Source organism: Rhopalosiphum padi, chromosome 2 (assembly GCF_020882245.1).
Source record: "Rhopalosiphum padi isolate XX-2018 chromosome 2, ASM2088224v1, whole genome shotgun sequence".
In the NCBI taxonomy this organism is placed as follows: domain Eukaryota; kingdom Metazoa; phylum Arthropoda; class Insecta; order Hemiptera; family Aphididae; genus Rhopalosiphum; species Rhopalosiphum padi.
In genome coordinates, this window is record NC_083598.1 from 55,881,449 (window position 1) to 55,898,604 (window position 17,156).

The following is a 17,156-nucleotide window of genomic DNA, read 5'->3' on the forward strand; positions in this document are numbered from 1 at the left end:
ACATTTGTTGGTTTAAGCGAAAAAATTATCCATGCAAAATGAGAAAGGAAAAAACTTAATGTACGGGAATATTATTCAAGGAGAGAAATTCCCTGATATTTTATGCTCAAGAAAACCATATAAAATATTTATAACGTGTACCAGGGCACATCTAAACATTATGCAACTAAACGAAAGATAGTATTCGCTGTGTTTCCATCTTCCGGTTTCGTCCTAAACAAGCAGGCTATAAAAATGTTAATGAAGACTTATACGGCACCAATTCATAGTAAATGAAGATATATTGTGTTGTACCTATGCAATATACACACACGTTTTATTCATAGAAACATAAGTATATTTTATTTTCACCTACGTAAGTATATCGCATATAACGTATTATAATATTATATGCACCACATTGTATTATTGTATTCAACATAATATATCACAGTTTTATTGTATATACCAACAACTTTGTAATTTTATTGGTACATGTAAAATGATCATGTAATAATGGTAAAAACTATATGGCTCTAGATGGCATTTTTATTTTATTTTTACCTTTGTTGTTGTTTTTGTACAATAATGACAGTAAATCGATACGATCGTCCTTCATATTTGTTAAGTTCAAAATATGCTGTCTTGAATTCTAAAATAATTAATAAGTTTCAACAATGCAGAAATTTCACATTTAATTTATGTTTTGCGCGAACTAACGTTTATATGCTCACCATATTATATACATAATATACACAACTTAAATTTCAAGTTTTATCATGCTGTTATATTTTTTTTTGTGATTTAAATTAACATAATTCGCAAAAAAAAATTATTTTTTTTTTTGTGAGCCGCTCGATTTTTTCTATAAACTCTAACGATGCAAAAATAATAATAATAAACAAACTGAATAATAATCAGCGTTTGAAACTTACGTCCCTGTTAGAGAATCAAAAAATGGCGTTCTACGTTAGCACACGATATTCGCATGCCAACCAAAAGCGCTGATTTTATTTTTTTACAGAATCTCCGGATCATTTATTTAAAGGATCTGCAATAATTTAGCAGATTCATGTGCCGGAAGCTTATCCTTTAGGGTCGCTAGAGATGCTAAACCAACCCCCCTATGCCCAGTGTACCCCCTTTTACACTCTTATAGGACAGTTCACCTGGTTGACATTTCGAAACGTTATAGCTGTATTTACGGTTTAAAACGACTTTTATTTTAAACGTTTATCTCTATCTCTTCTTTTATATTATAATATATTTCACTTCTCTATATTCTCCTCTATTGCCAAACAGACACACATAAACATATATATTGTTTCCTCTCACATACTGTTTATAGTCAAACGTCACCATGCCGCTCTCAGAATATTCTCGTATAATATATTAATATATACATGCGTCTCGCATATTATTACGTATGCACACGCAAATAGTACAAATTCCCAATCATAACTAAATAGAATTTTCAATCTGTTGCAAAATTACTACGTGACATATTATTATGTATCTCTTATGAAAAAAAGTTTATTTTTTATTTTTATATCAATTTGTTATTTTGAATTCAGGTAGTTATGTTTTGTTTTAAAACTTTAAGAAAGTATACTCTATTGCGTTATATTTAAACATAAAATTATATAAATAAGTTGAATTCAATTGATTAAAATTCTACGTAAAAAATAATTCACCGAATCAGTGTGCTAACTACGGCACCGTCGGTATAATATTTACGGCAGAAATACAATTTTGGTGCGTGACGATAAATATAATACTTCATTAAAATTATAATAATCATATTCTCAAATAAATATTAAACATCGTCAAAATAGTTAAATATGATAAATATAATACTTCATTAAAAGCATAATATAATTAAATTCTCAAGTAAATATTTAAAATCGTATTTTTTTGTTGTTGTTGCTATGGTAACGTATAATTATATATTAATATTTAATATTATTCATCAGTTACTAAGGGAAACCTATATCTATTATAAAATTAAATTGGTTGGGTTACAAAATTATATTATACATCAGTTGCTAAGCGCAATCAAGGTAGGTATCTATAATGCTAAATTAAACTTTATAACATTAATTCTATATTTGGTATTGTTTGGTTACCAATGCAAATGTAATAATAAAAAAAAATTCAATTGAATTTTCGCAAAGAACTGTTGTATATGACTCAAAAACAATTATATGTTAATATTTAATTCTAAAATAAATATTAAACGCTGTAAAATTAGTTTTACACTATTAGTTATACTACGTATAACTTTTTTAAACCAAATTTAAATTTGAAACTGAAAATTAACAACTATATCCATCGTGAATAATCTTGAATATATATTTATTAAAAATTTTACAGCCAAATGACCAATACAGGAAATAAATAAACATGAAATAATAATAAATACCTATATGTTTATATTATAGTATTTACAAACGTGTTTATACTATAAAATGCAATAGAAATAAAAAATATATGGTTAATTTAAAGCAAAGAAATTTTATCAAAATGTATGAATTTCCATTAGAAACCCTTAACAATCGGTTAAAAAGATAATTATAAATACAGTGGAAGATATATCTACAGAAAATAAAAAGAAGCCGTGATTATAGTTGATTGCGTAGGGACTCTGATGATATAACTTCAGAAAGTAGTCTAGGGGAATCAATAAAATTAGATAACAGTTTTGAAAGGAATTGACTGTAAATAATTACAACGTGGCAATCCACGAGACTACAAAAACTCAGCATTTGGCTTACTGGTGTGCAGTCATGACGTGAGCTTGAAATGCTCAGAATGAAAGAAGTATTACATAAAAAACCATTCTCTGTATACACTTATTCATATGATGGTCAAAGAGGTATAATATGCAGATCCAAAAAACTACAGAACTATACTCCCGAATAGGTCTGACGAGCGAACAGTAGAGGGTTTTAAAATAGGTAGTTAGCTTAAATTATTTTATGAGGCCAAAATGTTTAAGTTAAATTTAATTCGAATCACGGAATCTTTATATTTTATTTTATTTTATGTAATACTATTCCAAAAAGTAACTGTTCAACTTTAGATAGGTTTATATAGGTATTACTTTCTTTTTTCAACGCGTTCATAAACATCTAATTAGATGGATGAGCTGAATTTAATAATGCATTGAAGCAATTGTGCCAGCAACCCACTGCATTATTTGTGTGTAATATATTTTTCAACTAAAAAATAACAACTCCATTTTATAACAGGAAATCGTGGGAGTGTCTTCCGTCCTCTTCTTTTAACATGACTAGTAGCTATATACATCTGGATTGAATTAACTTTTTTCAAAAACAATACATTTATTTTTAATTATTAAAGTAGCATATATTTATATCATATCATATTATTGTTATTAACTTTTGAATAAATACCGACTTATATTTAGTTATTATTCAAAATTACTAAATATGTATGAATTGCCAGTAAATTATAGTTATCTATACTTACTAATTACTACTAAAAACCAAATTCAACTTGTCTTGGACGTAATTGCTTAAATAAATATTTAAATAGTTACCTTAAGTCTTTTGCTCTCAAAAAGAAACGCCTACATTACTTTCCATTATATACATTTTGAAAGAGTATTGATATTTTAGATTATTATTAAAAGAAAACTGTTTAGACGTATCATACAGTCACTTCGATTAACTGGAGGGTAAAATGTATTGTATATTATATCGTAAAACGCAATAGTTACCCGAACCTTATTCCGGGAACTTAGGTAAATCAGTTTAGAACGTATTAAATAAATCTTAGATCCTAGGTAGTGTATTTTATAATATGTCCAAGAATTGATTTCAAAAGTTTTTATTATTACGATATAACTACGTTCCGAGTAAAGTACATATTAAGTACCTCTATAAGAGATATTGATTATATCTAAATATTTAGATTTTTAAATGAAATAGATTTGTTTTTACTCAAATAATACTTTTTATACATTCTATTTTATTATACATTTTTATTCCGCTTCTCGACCTACGGGTCACGGGACTACTATACAGTGGTTATGTATTATTTATAAATATCCTATACCTACGCAATACTATGTAGGTATATATTATATTATTATTATTATTATTATTATTACATATTTATATTTGTATACTTGCAGCTTATCGTCTCTGCACGGAAAACAGTATTACAACTCGATAATTCATTGTGCTTTAAAATCGCTTATTTATTATCGAGATTACACATAAATAATATAAAGTTATGTTATAACGTCATATATAATTGTCTGTACGTTCGGCGTACTTAGGTTTTATAATATTTAAATTAATTTTTTCTTATTTCCCGCTAAATTATTATTGTTTTGTCTAGGTTTACCTCAGCACACCAAAAACCGGAACGATGGCGTGACTGGCAGTGGCGGCCACCGTCTGATAAGTCTACTAGTGGGTGCACTATCCGCGGCCACCGTACTGGCCGGTGCGTCAGTGGCGTTCGTGATGGTCCGCCGACGTCGGTTAATCCAGCAAGTATCCCGCCAGAGTAGAAGCTCGTCGTTCCAAGACTGCGCGGATGACAAACCACATCTGCCACCGGCCATACACCTGACGGTAAGTGCCAAACGTCACATCGTGACGTTCAACAGACGATTAATTAAAAAAAAAAAAAATATACTGCTGACCCAGTAAAGTCTACCATCGTAAGAGTTATCTGGTTTTAAAACTCGAGAGAGTTTACTACTGCTTCTCTACCACCACTAAAGAATATGAATATTATGTTAGATTATTCTCAGATGTCTCCGGTGAAATTTAAAGGTCTGAACGCCCGAAAACGTCACGATGGTGTTTTTCGACTCGTGCACGAGAACGTAAACGGACACGCTCAAACGATAAATTATAAACCTATTGAAAAAAAAAACAAATAAATAAGTAGGTTAGGTACTTGTCGAAATAAATTATTTCAAACACTTTGGAGCTCGCGACACGTACTGCTTTTCTATATCATTGTAGCAAGGGCGTATGCACGTGAAACCGTTTTACGCGCAAATAATGTTGAAATAATCCGTGTTTGTGGTTACACAGCTGAGTTTTACGTACCCCGAAATAGATAAAGGGTAATTGTTATAATTAAATTATTTTTAACGCGATAAAATATAATAAAATAAAACCTTTTATTGTGCGGATTGACATATAATTATTAGTAGGGACGTATATAATAAAATGGCGTATAGATAATAATATTTTTATAGCATGTAATGATGGTCGACTGGACGAACTCTTTGTCCGAATATATGAAATAATAAATCGGCAACCATAAAACCTATTTGATTCGATTGTTAATGTTTAAAACTAATAAATATATTCAAACAATAAAATTAAACAAAATAATATTCTAGGGCAAATGAAAACAGTTGAGTAAACCGTGTTAACGCTAATTTCTAATGGAACTTACTTACGATTTCTAAATTTTAGAAATTCTTCGTGCCAAAGTCCTGAGATTCTGTACATGACATTTCTAAGTATTTACCTATTTGCACAATACCTATATATAAGTGACCATAATAACAGAGGTATTGATAATCGTGGATAAGAACACGATTGCGCGGGTACAAAGCGAATACTGATAAAACGTGATAAAATTATACAGCGTTTGCAATAACTCTCGTCGACGAAAATTGAACGGTTGACGCGTATAAAAAAGTGTGCAGTACGTATACCAACACAAATATCTCCGGATAAAGACTTGGAAAAAGGTAAAATAATATAATACTTTACGTGCGGACCGCAATACATCCGCCGTATTGCAATGCACGTAAACGATACGTCCGTGCTTATCCGAGGCGATATTTCGTCGCAGTGTTATCAACCGGCTTATATCCTACCTTATGTCCGAGACGTTCTAGTAAACGGTCGAGCCCAGCTGGCCCAGTCCCAACGATCTAATAACAAATACTCTTCCGCAGGCCGACCGGGGCGGGCACGTGACTCGCGCACAGCAGTCGGCACACCTTATGTAAGGCCCTGTACACGACAGCGGTGGCGGTGGTGGACGAACGCAGTGGCGTAAAGTAATTAGGGTAGGTACCTGGCCGTCGACGTTTTCCCGGGGGTATCGTCGTGGCGCATATAGCAGACCCACCACCGCCTTCCGGTGTCAGTGGCGGCGGCGTCGGGCTCCGGCTTTGGTTACTCGTTACCTCGCCTACGTATCGAATGGCCCGATCTCATTATATATACGCGGAGTGCCCGCCACTGAGAACCGGCCGAAAGTCCCTGCAGGGATATCGCAGGGTGAAATATCGCCGTGGCGTTTTCCTATAAATTATGCGCTGGCGGTCGTAGCACCAACGAGCGCCAAAAGTCCGCGATGTCGCGTATCCTTATTACGCGCGTAGGTACAGGTGACTTTGTCGTTGTTCTACGTCGGCGCCTTTCGAAGCGCTTCGTGCCGTTATATCGTATAGTACGACTACAATCCATTTGACACGTACAATATAATAGTATTATAGTCTTACGGTGAAATATTTAAAAATACCAAACGTCCAACATAAACAAAACCGCAAAATACGATATGAAAATAATAATATGACGTATAATGTTTTTATTGTTTTTTTTATCGGGTTTGTTTTGTACATACATAAAGTTTATAATTTTATTAAATTACAACCGTTCTATAAACGTAAATTACATTAGTATTGTAGGTATTATGTTATTACTTTTTTTAATATGTACCATAATATTGTTGTAATTTTTGCCTGTTATTGTATTCATAAAAACTAAATAATGCATAACAGTGTTTGTGCTCATATATTATTTATAACAATAGTATTATAGAAAGTGATATTGTATTAATGTAGATTATATAATATAAAGAGTAGTCTATATTAAGAAAGAGTGTCCGCCAACATCATTTCGTATCCAGTGGCTCTACTAAATATTAGATTAATGTAATAACGCGCTGGTCCGTCCTGTACATCATAATAAATTATATTCGTCCATTCACGTTAAGTGGTTGAATTACGCGCATGGGCTAGGTTTAATTAATTATATGACAAGCGCATAGATAGTTGACTCGGCGAGAATGACAGACGGATATAGCAATCCAATGAAAGCTGGTCACCGTCGAGGTCCATGGTGAACGGAGTTACCTAGATATATAGTATATTTACAATATTATGTACTTAGGCATTGTCAGGTACAAAATATGTCTGTTTTCTTGACCAAGCCTAAATAATATAAACAAACACAAATATTGATTTGTATCCATGAAATAATATTTACTAGCCGTTTTCCGTTTGTTTTATGCAAACTTCTAATCGCTCTATTAAATATTTCGTAGTGTGCCAATATCTAAATTATGCATAGCAAAAACGGCGCGCAGTAATAATTATAACGAATAGAATAAATTATAAATACAGGTGGCCTCGTGCGTATTATTGGATCTGTGTAAAATACAATAATACGAATTATATTTTGACTACTTTTAATTATTTTGTTTGTTATTAATAGGTATTTATCGTAATAATAATCTTATGAATTTTAATATTTTTTAAGTAATTAAAAAAGTTTATATAGGTATATATTATTTATATCCATATAATTGCAAGTTTTCAAAAATCTGTTTTACTAACTGCAAACACTATAATATTTTAGTTGAAAATTATTATAATTTTGAAAATTCTAATCTATAGAAAAAAATAGCTATACCTATTTACAATTTTTTGTCATTCATTTAAATAATTTATAAAAAGATAAAATATATATGTATTTAATGTGTACATAATAAATCTGGCCATTCAATATAATAAAATTAGATACAAAAAAAAGTATAAGGAAAATGTAATTTATAAAAATTGTCTACTTTGGTGAAAATGAGCAAAAGCGGTTTCTAAGTCTAACTCAAGAAACTATGGTTTAAGCCGTTTAAGGTTTACCTTTTAAATAACATTACTATGTTGTCGTTCTTAACATTTTTTTAATAATAATAAACTAACCTATTATTAATACATTTTAAAATTGTATATCTATTGGACGGCGTCTTGTGTAGGCAATTTCGATACATCGGTTCACGAGTTTCTTGGTAAACAATTTATTATTATTGTAACATGAGAATATTATGTATTTATACATAATAATATGTATAAGTAAACACGAAGTATAGGCAACTAATAACTATATACGACGATAAATTCATAAATTTTAAATAGTGTGAAACGCGTTGCAAATGTTTATACCACAATGATTAAAATATCATAATTATATTATCCAATTAGATGCTATTTTTTCTTAAAAACGCTATTGCTAGATTAAAATAATTATAATAATTAATAATAATAAAAATATAAGTCTTCACAATGAACTTTCTATGTTAGTAGTAATATATTGTGGCAAAAAAGTGGGAACATTTTTATTTAATCTTTAATGAAAGGTTATTATTTTTTTTATGTATATATTTGAGGAAAAGGGGATGATAAATGTGTCGCTACACCAAAAACAAAAACCACACTACAAGTTGTCAAGGACCTGTATAATATATTTTATATTTAACTGACAAGCATAAAGGCCAATATAATATAGTAAAGTACTTAAGTAATAAGCGAAAAATATTTAATAAACATTAATAACTAATTCAGCAATAAGATTAAGGTAAATGGAGCTATGGAAGTATAAATTAAAAAAAAAAATAAATAGAGAAAATAAAAATATATACCAGTTCGTAGACAAACAGGCACATAATTCTGTCGATAGGGTTGTTTCATACGTAATTTGTTGTATGAATTGGTAATGAAAGGATTTTTCAAGGATCGCGTGCATTAGGAGCAAACTTTAAAATTTAATTTGTTGATATATCCGTTTATCAGCCTACGCAGGAATTTTAAATTAGACTCATTTTACTCTCATATCCACGAAAAGGACCACTCAGTACCTGTGTTCAACTATATAATATGTAATACTATACTATATCGATGAAGTACACGAGATGTGGATAAAAATATAATTCACTTACAATGCTTATTGACAAATAACATTTGTGCCACTAAACTAGCTATTGAATACAATGGTATAGCATACGAAATGGGTAGTATAATATATTATTATCCGGCATTATATACGTTAACAATTAATTCTACCGTATTTTAAATTATTTGTATTATTGTATTATGTACATTAATAAAATAATATACCTTTATTATAAAATATTATACTATGTAAAGTACGTATCGTAATAAGTAATGAAACAAAATATAAGTAGACATATTGTTTTTTTACCAAATTTTTATTTATTTTTGAACTAATATAATATTTAGATATGGCACATAACTATGTTAATTATCCCCCAAAGTGGAAAGTCAATAATGTATTATTTATGAACTATAAAATATGTCAAATTATTATATGATTGCTAACATTTCGTTCACAAAACTCTAAAACTATACTACATAAATGTCTAAAAGTTATAAACATCATAAACAATTTAAAACAGCTGATGACCTGAATACACATAATGGGTCATTGTTTTAACATGACATTAACTCTAAGTCTTGAAATCAAACGCATTATTCATGACACGAAATTAATGAAATCCATTATCAACATAGAATTATTCAAATGCGAATAATAAATAATATGCTTTGGTATACTTTGTATTCAGTCAGCCCAATCGTTGATACATTAAACATTTTATGAACAACTTTTAAAACTTCCATATCACGATAAAATGTAGTTTATCACTATTTGTCAATAAAGTAGTAAAATACAATCATATAAAAATAACATCTTTTTTATAAGACACACAAATCAGTAAATCACCGTTGCACAAACACTTATTTTTATCAATAAGTATATTTCTTTAAATAAATATATATACAATATATAACAGACAAACATAAGTATATATAAATATATTATAATTAAAATCATTAAATATGTGTTATTCGTTAATTTAAGTTATATCAAAAAACTATATAGCCGACTACATGATATCAAGATAAGTGGTTATATTCCAACACGGGAGGGGAATATTTTACAGAATATAATAATTGATAATAGTTTTATAGTACTTAAAGACATTATTTATATAAAACATATACCTAGTCAATAATTATTTAAAGGAACATGGTAATAATATTTGCTTAATAATAATATATGATATGCAAAATTATGATAAAAAAAATAGTTATGGAAAATTATATTAGTATATTTATATTATAATCAATTTATTATTAAATATACATTTTTAATCTACTTTATTCATCATAATAATATTATATACTAATAGAAAGTAAAAAAAAAAAAATCATTTAATACTTTTATTGACGAAGTGTCATCAGTGGGTGGCTTCTTCACTCAAGATTTTCCTCCTGTAATATTATAGCCTATATTCTTATTGTGCCTTGTGTACAGATTGTATATATATTAATAAAGGAAAAAAAAAAAAAAAAAAAATACTTTTATTAGCAGGAAAATTTTCGACGAATAATTTAATGAAAAAAAAGTCTGTGTCTGTAACTGAATTATTACTCTTTTCTAAAAATCCATTAATACATCGTAGATAACGACAACCTTTATCAACAATGAACTTTTATGGAGGAATATAGGCGTATTTAATTTACACTGACCAAACTAATGTAAACACCTATAACTTACATACAATTATACGATTATTTATATAGGTATCTATAATGTAGATTATTTTATACGACTACTGTTGTGTACTTAGTGGCTAAGATAGATATTATTACAGTACAATGTGAAGCTTATACAAATGGTTTTAGTACACTAAGTAGTAAATGGACAAAATGATTGGGTTATTAATTTGCACAGCAGGTATCTGGTTAATTCAAAATTTTATTATAACATAGCTGCTATTAAAATATCATAAACTGCAATTGATATGTATAATTAGAAATAATGGACCATTTTATAATTGCAATATCGTAGTCAAGAACTGCTTCTTTATTATTATCTTATTTGTACCAATATTTTGTGAAATATAATTATTTTAAACGTTGTTCAATTTAAAAACTTGATCAATTATCTAAATTAGTTTATATAATAATAGAATATAATCGAAGTTAGTCAAATTCAAGTTAAGACTTCGACATATCGAACGACTATTTTACATAATATGAACCTTCCGAAAAATGCAACGTAAATATTAAGGTTATGTAATTAATAATAATATCATAAATTTGATTAAATACGGGTTGATTTATCAGGTATGCTCACTCGCACTTCTTCCTCTTTAATGAAAAATGTATTTAAATTCCGATTTTTGTATTTTTTATACATATATTATATTATATAATATTTAAAGACCATATCTTTTAATACATATTATATATTTTATGCTATTTAAGGAGTGTCTTTTTAAGATGCAAACTTCTTATTTATTAAAATACATGAACCTTTTTTTTTGCTTAAATTATTTTAACACTGTTTTTTTTTTTAATGCCGATGAATATAATTCAAGATTTGAAACTTTTTTAATACATATTTTATTAAATGTATTCATGGCAGCTACGGCCATTATAGAGAAAAAATACCGTATTAGGTTAAAATATTAAGATATATAAATGTATAAATTACATTAAAATTTTATAATTGATTCTTTTATGGTATAATTTGGAGAGTTTGAGATATTTTAAAAGATTAATTGTAGCAGTTCGGTCTTGACATAATATAACTTGGGAGTGAATAGAAAAAATATTGTCTTCTTGATCTTTCTAGAAATTACGACATTCAATTAAATTTCATGTATTATTAAGGAGTAAAAATAATAATAATCCACGATAATAGGTTTAAAGATTTGGTTGCTGTATAGTACAGTCAATATGAAAATTATAGTAGTAAATATATTATAATACTATACTATTATAGTATAAAATATAGTAGGTATATTTATTTTATACTGTTATTATTAATTATTTTATGTTATTTATGACCATATATTAGGGATTATTATTCTAAAATTAAGTTTATAGTTCCACAGAATACTTCTTAAAAATAGCATGAAAAAATCTGATTATTATTTAATCATAAGTGAGGGTGTCATACTTGGTAAAATACACCGTCCCATATTGTATACATACGTATATTGACTGAATAATTTTGAATTTTAAAACTTTACCTACATAATTAAATTATTATATAATTACGAAATTATTTATTACGTTTACTTTTAACCTTTGTGAAACATTATGAGAATTCAGAGTATTTAAGTTATTGTAAATAAAAATAACATCACATTAAACAGTTCAAATATGCCAAAAATTAGCCCGAAAAATGTAAATAATTCTAAATTGAAAATTAAAAATAAAAATGAGTAGAAAATTACTTGCACATTTTTTCGATCTTAGTATAAATATCTTATATGATTTAATAAATTTCTAAAGTTTATAAATGTTTTGTTATAGTTATTTATGAATCAACAATCATACATATATATACATATATAGCAGTTCTTGGAAACGGTAGTTCTAATAATTTATTATAATACATAAATATGCTTAGAACGGATATTAGTTTTTGATCAAGGTTTGTGATTGTCCATTTCTTATAGGTCATATTATATATTCGCCGACTTAAATTCACATGTATAAAACAGTACATATCATACGATAGCAACGATAGTACAGATTATGTCACTATAGATACGCAACGCCAATACAATCATATATCGCTCATTATTTTAATTTTAACTCGGCTCACTAGTAGTGCATTCAAGCAGGAGATGAATGGATACTTATTTCCCACCTCTTCCTACCACATTGCGCCACTACTGAGTGAAATCCAAATTAGAATTATAAGCGATAAATTATTGCATTGTCGTTGCCTACCTGAAGTATATTAAATCAATGTTAATATCTATTATGTATAAAATTCTTTATCCGAATAGTATCGAATATACCCAAAATCTAGGATTACCGCACATCCCTTCACATACGAATGATTAACTATTATGCGTAATATGTTGCCTTTGGTGGTCTTCTGTAATATAATTATAAATATATAGCCTTTAGCTTTGTGAAATATTGTGTTGTACCACCGTAACCACTATGTCGGAACCACAAACGATCTAAATTGTTGAAATGTCCTATTATAATATATTCTACTATTATAGTAGGTATCAGGTATATTATAAATTATAATTTAAATTAAATATAAGTATAAAACAATACAATGCAACAGTTCGAGAAGTGTCATAACTATTATATTTACGACTATGCAGACGTATACCTATGGAATGGTAAACTATCACATTACAGTATTATGAATGACAGGCCACTATAAAGTAATTATTTTATCGCAAAACAGTGATTTTAATGATACATTTTTGTGTTATATAATTAATAAGCATTTAAATTGAATATTAGTGGAGTGCAGTACGGTATGCAGCAATTCCAAAAAAATGTTGTTACTCTACATCGCTCATCCAAATTGTATACATTTGCATATAAACGTATGCTTATTGTTTATTACCAAGTTCTTTACTTGATTTTCATGCATTGAAATCATTAAAAAAATATTCTATTTTAGAATATGAAATCAAATATGTATGTCGCCATTTAAAAAAATGTAAACAATTAAAATTTATAATAATTGATAACAATAAACAAGTTAAAATTAAGTTTTTTATTGAAAATTGTATGTTTTAATGATCTTTATTTACGTAAAATAAATAAAAAGTTGACTTAAGACATAAAACTTTCTGAGAAATAAAAATACTACTGCTGTATCAATTGTGTATTCAAAAAACTTCGTGCATTTGCAACTGTAATTGACCAGCTATATTATACGTATAAAAAATAGTATAGACTATAGATATTACTTAATTTTTAGCATATTACAAATACAAAAAATATAAAAATTAACGTAACTTAAATGTCCATTGTATTTCATTTAAATTACTTTTATAATTCGCCAATCTAACTGCCGTACGTTTTATTTACGGGTCTTTTGCTTGCAAAATCTTGTGGTGCCTATCGTAATTACGTTTATCAAAAAACGCGGGTATTAGTTGCGTACATAATACATTTTTTTAACTATAAATTGCATATGGAACATAAAGAAAATTTTTTTTATATGATTGTGTCATAGCATTATAAATAATAGTAGGTATATTACATAATATTACAATAATTAGTTATAAATTAAAATAAACAATAAGATTTAAACGGATATTACCTATCAACTGTTTTGAAAATAATTAAATGATTCCGGGCAGTTCAATGTTTTGATTTAAATATGTGGTTTTAAAATTAATATAAATATTTTTTTTTATATGTATAATAAAAATAAAAATAATGTATACAATCGTTTTGAGATACACATTAATTTAGTGCTTTTTTTAATTTATGTAATCGAAAAAGTGGTTGTGCTTGATAATAGGATAATACATAATGTTTTATGAATTTAGCTACTATTAATAAGGAAATGGCTCTATCAGTGAATAATATTAATAGATTTTCAAAATTCAACACATAAAAATTTGATATTGTTTAATAAATTCAGATCTTTTTTTTTATTTTAATTAGCTTTCATTATCAATTGACTCTATATATGTGTTACGTACTTAATACATTTTAATAAAATAAAATATTGTTACATTATCGTAAATTATATATTATTTTAAAAACAAATATTTATTGTTCAATTATTTAATTTTCAAAATAAATCATACTTAATATATACATATAACATTTTACTATCGATACACCAATGGTGGCTGATGGATATACACTACGTATTACACTTATAATAATAATAATATATATAAATATATATATATATATATATTTTACTATCTATTTTAATAAAAAAACATAATATTTTATAACACAAATATATAAAATATAAAGGTATATGAATATTTTTACTAAATGAACTCCCATTGGCCATTGAGTTGTATTTGAACGCTATGTGGTGACGTGTCTTATTATTTATTGAGTATATTTGTTTTAAAAGCATATTTGTTGCCAATTATAATATTAGTTTTGAATAAAAAATATACTGGCATAAGCCGTTTTCAAAAACAAATAAAATATAACTTATCGGTCAGGATGCAGTTCAATAATTTCATTATCTATCAGATTGAATATATTTCAATCAACGTAGTAACGTACCTATTTAATATTAGCTGTATCAACCTGCACAATATGCTATTATATTATAGTTTTATTACAATGTAAATAAAAAGAATAATAAAAAATTTAATATTTTAAGCAGTGGTAATTAAAAACTGTTTTATTATTATATTATCTCTTCGTGTCATTCATATATATCATTATTCATATGCTTAATTTTCTAATCTATGGTACTTACTTTATTTTTTATATAAAACAGATTGCAAGTATAATTTAATAATTAAAAAATATTATATTGCTACATCTATTTTTTAATAATTTATAAATATTCATAACCCATCGATCTATATTCATATTTATTTTTGTAAATTCTTTATGTTTATTACTTTATTAGTTATTTAATCATAAGGTACATTTTTAGCAGAATTAATAAGTTTCTAAAAAAATATTAGGCTAACGATAACCAGTGATTTTGAACTAAAGTGAAAAAAATTCAAATGTTTTTTAGAATATGTTAAAAATCAATTAAAATATTGTTATGATTTTATTATTTTTGTTTTGACAAATAAACTGAAATCTTTTAAATTTAAAACTTAAAACAATATATAAAGGTTATATTTACTCATGCACTGTAAAATATGAATTGTACTGCTTAATTAATGGGTACTACATTAGTATAGCTTTTTTTTATATAATTATAAACAAATTTAATTAGTCAGTTAATTTATGTATTTTTTTTTTTTTTAATTTCTAGTTCAGTTATATTTTTAATAATTTGACCGAAATACTTAAATTTTAGTTAACAAATTATGTACTTTTAGATTTTGCGTGGTGAAAAAAGTATTGGTTTTACAATGGTATATAGCTTTTTACCTCGTATTTACGGGGAACCACATTTTCTGACAGTTTATTTATTAACCCTAACATGCGTATATGTATACAAAGTTTTAATTAACATTTAATTAACTTAGTTAAAAAGTTTGAATATAGTTTCGGTGAACTAAAAAAAATCGGCAACTTATCAAGTCTTGATGTATATTGTTATCATTTTATATTAATACATATAGGTACTAAATATTTACAAACTTTATTTTTAATACATTTTAGAAATTTAAAGATCCGTCGTAATGCTAATCAATTATGGGAATATCTTACAACATTATATTTTTTCAGTGGAGCAATCTTATTTATATTGATGTACAATCAATTAGTTCTTATATAAAAAATCATTGTTGTGTGTTTTTTCTAATAGAATAAATGTTTATAGCTCTTAAAATTGGGATATTTTCTGGTAAGATATTTATTTATATTTATTGAATGTAGTTGTTACTATGAAGTTCAACAAATTTCCAATATTTTCAAAATAATTGACATTATAACGGAGAAAAAAAAATAAAAAAATAATTTGTAAGATCACATATATTTTAAAATTATTTTGTATTTAAAAATGTATAAAATATAATAAATATTTTTTTTTTTTTTTGGTTATAGATAGACAATTGAATACAACTTTTTCTATAATTTGTTCATATTGTAACTAAAAAATTTAAACATTGTAAAACTACTATGTTTTTTTATAGGTGGTTTTAAATTAAAATTTGGACAAAATTAAATATTTAAACGAAAAATAAAGAATTTACTTAGTTTATTATAATTTAAAAATATTCATCGTGGGCTTTTGAAACTTTTAATAAATAATATTATATTTTATACACACAACATTTTCAAATTCAATATTATGGTTAAAAATGAATTCAACTAAATTTATACTTATATAGATATATAGATAATTTGTTTTAATGGCAATCTAAATAAATTATAAAATATAGGCTGACCCACGATATTTGGTCAGAACCATTTATCGTAGACAACAATGTATCATTGAACTCAAATTTAATAATTTAACATCTATTTAGTGATTTACTACTCAATGGTAATATGAACACCTACTATACCTTCAGCAGAGCAGTTATCTACTTTTCTTTCCCATCCATTGATCCAATGTATTGGTATTATAGTTTTTCACTACGTGGCTAAAAACTATATAGTCAGTTAACAGTAATTGTATGTTTTCAGTGTTTCCACCATAATTTAT

General features: G+C 26.7%; 1 protein-coding gene across 1 annotated transcript in view; it reads left to right on the forward strand.

The window, feature by feature from the left end:
• Window positions 1-17,156, forward strand: part of LOC132919685 (discoidin domain-containing receptor 2-like) — a 251,170-nt gene that overhangs the window by 209,130 nt on the left and 24,884 nt on the right. Inside the window, exon 10 of the mRNA XM_060981460.1 lies at window positions 4,348-4,586. Coding sequence (XP_060837443.1) covers window positions 4,348-4,586 — 239 coding nt within the window. The remainder of the gene's footprint in view (window positions 1-4,347; window positions 4,587-17,156) is intronic.